At 41.2% G+C, this 6,995-nt stretch overlaps 1 protein-coding gene across 1 annotated transcript; it reads left to right on the forward strand.

Annotated features, from left to right (window-relative positions):
- Positions 1 to 1,445: 1,445 nt before the first annotated feature.
- On the forward strand, positions 1,446 to 5,996 carry LOC116034123 (galactose-specific lectin nattectin-like). Its single transcript, XM_036001381.1, has 7 exons — positions 1,446 to 1,553; positions 1,810 to 1,875; positions 2,161 to 2,182; positions 2,424 to 2,518; positions 4,229 to 4,363; positions 5,380 to 5,488; positions 5,764 to 5,996. Exons 2-7 carry the CDS (start codon positions 1,810 to 1,812, stop codon positions 5,829 to 5,831), a joined length of 495 nt encoding a protein of 164 aa, XP_035857274.1. The 5' UTR covers positions 1,446 to 1,553; the 3' UTR covers positions 5,832 to 5,996.
- Positions 5,997 to 6,995: the final 999 nt, after the last annotated feature.

Here is a 6,995-nt window from a genome sequence, read left to right on the forward strand (position 1 = left end):
GTTTATTTCTCTCTGCAGTGCAGCCCCGCATCCAACACCTCTGCGCATTAAAAGCGTGGCCTCATTGTTTCCACTGACAGACGCGGCATCAGCTGATTTTGCCGGGGCTTCAGCCCCGAATGTATTTTGAAAAGTTGACTGACAAATATGAAACCGGACGTCGCTTAGTGTCCACTCTCGCTGTAAAAAGCTGTGCAGGTTCAGGTTTATGGATGCGCTCTGCTGTCGACATGCTGCGGTAGATGTGTCCCGTTTGTGCTCCGTGTATTTCTGCCGTAGTTTTGGTTTTCCACCTCCGATGTAGAGTAACGTACAGCCACTTCCCTAAACTTTGTCTCATTCAGAGACCAGAGACCCAAACGGGGCTCTGAGTCTGTCAGACGGTCTGAGATCTACCGTATCAGCAGAGCAATCACGTAATGCACAGCAGGCTATGGTGCAGGTAGATTATTTTCTGAAATATAGTGACTTTATTCTTGTAATAGCCTATTATCACTTTATTTTTCTCAAAATATCACGACTCCTCCAAATCTCAGAGGACACAGATGGGATGAGATATATTTGAATGTGAATGTGCACAAAGTTTTGGACATGAGCAGAAATCTTGCTCAAACACCTGAAATATTACAGTCCAGGAGTTTATTAATAAATTAAAATGAATAATGTATCATTGAGGTAAATAATTGTCATATGCACATTTAAGGAGGTTACTTCCCCAACAAAAGAAGCAAAAGAGGAGGGAGGAGTACATGATGCCTCTAGAGGCTACATGTGTGCTGACTCAGATATAATTAGAAAAGTTGATCTACAGGAGAATAAATAGATGAAAGCAATACAGAATGCCTCAGAGCCTTACTGCTAAATATTCCATTATGTTTTTAGATTTTGAGTATAATCTATGTTTCCCTTTACATAAAGATATTTCCAGCATATTGATTCAGAAAAAGGTAGAAATAGGTGCATACAAATTCACCAGAATGCAGGAAATGAAGTATTTAATGCTCAAAATGTTCAGGGGGTTGACCCCCCCCCATCATAACACATGTTAAGCATGTTTTGTTGACTTGTGGATAGGCCCACTGATGTTCAGTGATTTTAAAAGTAGCCTCAATTAGGCCTGCATGAAGTTAGAAATGATTTGCTGTTGCAAAGAATCGTTATGAATGCACTTTTTAAAAAGTTGTGGAAATAAAATGTCTTCAAATACAATATTAAAAAATATTTACATTTTATCAGTTGTTATTGAAACTTATCATTGTCTGGGACACACAAAAGATGGCATGTACTGCAGAGGCATGTGTGGGTTAGGGCAGGCGGACGGGATTTTGGGGAAGGGGGGGCTCGGCTGTCCTTAACTACTCTAAGGGGAGGCTCACATTCACCCAATTTGAAAACCCCTGGGCTGGGGCGGGGAAGGCGGAGATTGCAACACGTTGCAGGTGTGTGAGCCAAACACACCCAGAGAAGGTATATAAGCTCTGGGTTTCCATCTCAAAGTCACCCTGCTACCTGCTACTGCTGCACGTTCAACTTTATCTGATCATCACAACAAGGTACGACTCTCAGTCCTGACTTTCATCATAGCAACAGATGTTTTAATTCATATCTACAGAAAAGAGTTTACATCTGTTCTTTATCACAATGCCTTGTTTCTGTAAAACGTGCTAACTTTATTTAATCTTCCTCTATCAACAAATAGCATTGCTGCAATTACAATGATTGAAATTGTCATTTTCATTTTGTATTTTAGTTCACATTTTGCGTAACTTCATTAATAAGCTATCATTAATATACTGCGTCTCTACCCAGATGGAATCAGGTCTTCATTTCATGGTGGTCCTGTGTTTGACCAGTGGACTGTGGACTGGAGCAAATGTAAGTCATACGCACACTAAAACATTTACTTTACAAAGATCTTTGGTTTTATAACACCTTAACTTTTACATTAAACCAGTCTTGTGAGAGTTCTTCCAGCCCAACATCATGTTTGTGAACATGACTGATATTAATAATAAAATTAAAATGTGAATGTTTTAATATATTGCAAATAAAAAGAAAGTAAACTACAAAACACATTTCAATCAAAACTCAAAATCTTGTCATGTGTATTTTTTAAACTCTAAGGGTTAAATACTAAAGATCATTACTTTATGTTTACAGGCAGAGAATAAGACAGCATCAGGTTGGTACTTCTCATAATGGTGGAGGTGAAAGACTGGAGTATGTACTTTGTGATTGCACTTTTGGTTATTTTAAAGTCTATAAAAATGATTTTAGGATTGCTCGAGATCAAAGCAGGTCCTATTTGGGAGGCTGTCCATAAAGATTGTGCTGAGGGACACTATTCTCAGACCTCCCTGGCTTTGGACAATTGGAGGCTCTTTACATGATTGTCCTTCTAATCATCTACATTTGTGTTATAGATGACTGGCCTAAACTATGCCCTCCTGGTTGGACTGAGTCTGACCAAAAGTGTTACATATTCCACTCCAGTAAAATGGACTGGGCTGATGCAGAGGTACGTTTTGAAATTATATCAGTTATATATAATAGTTTGATAAGTGCCAGCTTGTCTTCCGTTGGAACAATTTGATTATAGATTTAGCCTACATATTTTTTTGGGAGGCGTTAGGGACCTGGATAATGGATAGGGGGGCGCTGGCACAAAAAAGGTTGAGAACCACTGGTCTGTCACTATGTCGTGACACATCATTCAATCATTGGCTATGTGCCCAGCGGAACGAACCAGAGGAGCTGAAATGAAGTAGTAAAGTTAGTTAAGAAAAAACTAAACGTGGCTAGTGGAAAATCTGATTGGCTGGTAGCTTTAGAAAATCAACTAGCTGGTGATCAAAAACATTAATTTAAAGCCCTGGTTATAACTGACACACTGTAAGTGGGATACGCTCTAAACCAGCAGTTCAGACAGACAACTCACACATAAATCTAACAATGCAATGGCAGTTCAGTAACATCCCTGCAGCTGTGGTCTTGAATCCTCTATTATCTGTGACCGAGACAAGACTAAGTAAAAATAAGGGTTGATTCCAAGACGAGACCTTCAGAAAGTGGTCTTGAGACCAAGACTGATCTCAGGTACTACAGCACTGGCTCATGTAGTAATGTTAGGAAGCCACCAGCATTCTCTGTCACATTATCACTTTGGGCCCTATTTCAGCGCTCTAAGCGCACGGAGTGAAGCGCCTGGCGCAGGTGCATTTAGGGCCTAGTGTCCAAATCCACTTTTGCTAGTTTAACGGCAGATAAAAGGGTCTGTGCACCGGGCGCATGGTTCTAAAGGGTTGTACTTAGTGTCTTCATTAATCAGAGGTGTGTTTTGGGCGTAACATGCAATAAACCAATCAGATCATTTCCCATTCCCTTTTAAAAGCCAGGCGCATTTGGACCTTGGAGCATTGCTATTATGATGGAGGATTTGCTGAGCAGGAATATCTTTATTTTTAATCTTCTGCATGTGTGTGCTGCTGCACGTCCCTGTGTATGTAACAAGCATAGTGTGTGCGCACATTTTTACTAATGTGCTGTTTAAAGCAGCCATATTATGCTCATTTTCAGGTTCTTATTTGATTGCACTGCACATGCCCAGTAGCTCAGATGTAGATCATGTCAGCTAGCTAGCTCCATAGACAGTAAAAGAGGCTGTTTCTACAACTTTGGTCAGTTACAAGGCAGGATTAGCTGGGAGACTTCTAAATGAGGGCGCACATGGAAGTAGTTCTCTTGTAGATTATGGTGAACTTGTGTGTTGTAGCAGTGCTTTGCTATTGAGAATGAGGTAGCATGCTAGCGTTAGCATGCTAGTGTTAGCCATAGCGTTAGCATGCTAACGCTACGAGCTAATGGTTGCGGTTAGCCTGCTCGTGCCGATTTTGAACAGCTCACCCAGAGACTGAAGGCAGGACACATTCAGAAACCGTATCTCACTCTAAACAGCATGGGTGGATTTTTTTCGAAGTTTGTATGTGTGGAAGCACCAGAGACACAACATAACACCCCAAATCCCAGAAAGTGTCATAATATGGGCACTTTAAATAACAATGAAATGCTGCGTCATTGACTTTAGACCAGGTTTTTGTTGGTCAATGGCGCCATCACTTTCCGCTGCCTCAAGATAGCAATACGCCCAGAATGCACCTGAACACACCTCCCTGTAAGACCATGCATTATTTTTTTTTTCTCACTGTCTTTTGTTGCTCTCCTTTATCAGCGTTTCTGCACTTCTATCGGTGGAAATCTGGCTTCCCTCCAAACTACAGAGGAGTACGAGTCTATCAGAGAGGTGATTCAGCTAGTGACTGGCACTGACACAAACATTTGGGTCGGAGGCTACGATGCAACAAAGGTGAGTCCAACCTTTCTTTACAGTACATGCTGTAACCAGTCTTTGAACATAACCGTAACACAACAAACTAAAATTTATAAATTAAGGCTGGATCTGAAACAAACAAAATAAATCTCCATGAAATTCCAAGGCAAATTCCACGCAAGTATACTTATTGTAGCAATAAACCTTTTTTTAAATCTGATTCTGCAATGAAGCTTCTGTCCATGTGGTCCAAAATGTTGAAATCTACGATCTGAGGTAAAAAAAAGAGATACTGAAATATAAAGTCTACTTGTTCTACATTGGGGGGGGGGGTGAGGCTACGTGCAGGCAAAAGTGGCCCAAATCTTTTTTTTTTTTTTTCAATGTGGCCGCAGTGTGAACAACCAAGGAGGATTTGATGCAACTTTTACGTCAATCTACATCGACATTTGTCACAATTATGCGCCAGCGGGAGTTAGCCGTAGACACAGACAGTAACATTAAAAACTTGACTAGGCCTACAACATGGAGAACAGTGATGGAGCAAGTCAATGGAGGGAGAGGGAGGTGTTAGACCTCATTAGTGTATGGGGAGAGACTTCAATTCAATCAAAACTAGAAGGATCATACCGTAACCGTCTCCTCCTCAGCACCTGCTCATTAATGTTACGGCTGCCATTACACAAACATTTTGAAATAAAAAATGATAATGCTGACTTCCTCCATAACCTCCCTAACTTTAGTGCAACAGCGTGCACTAAGTGTGTCATTGTTATTATTCTTTTGCGCATGCGGGTCAGTTGGAAATCACAAACAGTTCACACAGGAATCAGATATAGGCCACATTTTAAAGGGTAATGTGAACAGCCAAACAGAAAATCGGATCTGAGCAAAAAATCCGAATTAAGCATTAAGACTTGCGGTGTGAACGTAGTGACACCGCCGCATCAATCACTTTTGGCCGCCACCAATGAAGCTCCAAAGCACAAAAAATGGTATTTGGGACAGTCCTAGTATAATTAAGTTAAAGGCTATGTAACTTTTTCTTTCAGGATGGTGTGTGGCTGTGGAGTGATGGTTCCAAGTTTGACTTCACAGGATGGGGCAAAGTGGAGCCCAACGGCCAGGCAAAAGAGAACTGCATGGAGATTAACTTTAACGGTAAATGTATTATCTGTTAATAGAAAGAAAAAGGCTCTTTTGTAACTTCTAATGTGCTGTAACCCAACATCATTACATTTTGTTTCATTTATACATGGTATTTATTTTTTTTTATCTTTTGAAATGTGCTATCATTTATGCAACAGTGAAGCATTTTATCAGTTTTGGAGAGCGCTATATAAAGACAGTTTGACTTCCTTAGTTGAGAAAAGGGAAACAATGTCAAGGTGAAAACTAACTCTTTATTATTGTCCCTTTTTTAAATCTGTCTACAGAACAAGATTATGTCAACGACACGATTTGTAGTCTGAAGAAATCTTTCTTCTGTTCCAAACCCCTGTGAAGACGCCCGCCGTGAGCTGACACAAATGTCATGATGATGTCACATCGCCACTGATGTCACTTCTACCAGGACGTTGAGCCTCGACGACGTCACTGCTGGAAGATCTATTGACAGTTCAGATTTGATTTCAGTTTGATCAATAAATAAATATATCCTGTTCAGCAATCTGCCTCACTCCTTTTATTACCATCTCAAGGCCATTTTATGCTTTTGCATTGAATCAACGGCATACCCCCGCAGACCCCTCTGCATCTACGCCGTAGCCTGGCGTGCACCTCTCGAAAAATGTAACTACATGGCTTGGTAGCGTTGCATTTCCCCCGACTCATTTCCTGGTTCTCCTTCTCCATAAACAACATGAAATCAAGGAGAGGATTAACTTCTCCTGCTCCAGATTTCCCACCGTAGTCACAACAGAGGAGACACTTTCTCTCACTATGACTAGAGTCACTACTCACTCTGCACCTAATCGCCATCACTCTCTCACTGATCCCTCGCTCTACCACACACATATGCCGTCTTGACGCATCACACGCTACTTATGCAGGCTACGGCAAAAGCTCTGCGTGAAGCCTCCGCAGAAGCATAAAACGGCCTTCAAACACCATCAATGTTTCTATCAAACACTAAGGGCATTTTCACACCTACCTCATTTGGTTTGGACTTTTCAGTTTGATCCGAACCAAAATTACAGATGTAAAACCTCCCCCGGACCATACTCCGGATCAAAAGACCAAATTTTGGTTCGATAAAAAGAGGTGGTCTCGGTCCAGACCCAACTGAACCATGGTCCGGTTCGTTTATAGTGTGAAAGCATTTTTTTGGATGGTTCTGACTTTCGGACCAAATACAAGAAGCTCTGGCAGGCTCTCCTTGTGTTACAAGACCGGGGAAGCTCCTTTAAGGAATAGCTCGGTGCTTAGTGTGTAGGCTACATGAGAGAGTGACGGTGAATGGACTCAGAGCAGACAGCTGTCGGCTATCAGAGCTGAGAATACATCAGCAGTTTATTTAAGTGGTAGTAAATGTACAGTGTAGGTTTCCGTTTGTCTCTGAATAAATTCTCCAGAAAGAAAGTTCCCGTGTCTTTGTCGTGTGCTTGTGACTTACAAAGACACATAACAGCTACAAGTGTATGCACTATACAGGATTTACCCTATTATA

Source organism: Sander lucioperca, chromosome 5 (assembly GCF_008315115.2).
Source record: "Sander lucioperca isolate FBNREF2018 chromosome 5, SLUC_FBN_1.2, whole genome shotgun sequence".
Lineage (NCBI taxonomy): Eukaryota > Metazoa > Chordata > Actinopteri > Perciformes > Percidae > Sander > Sander lucioperca.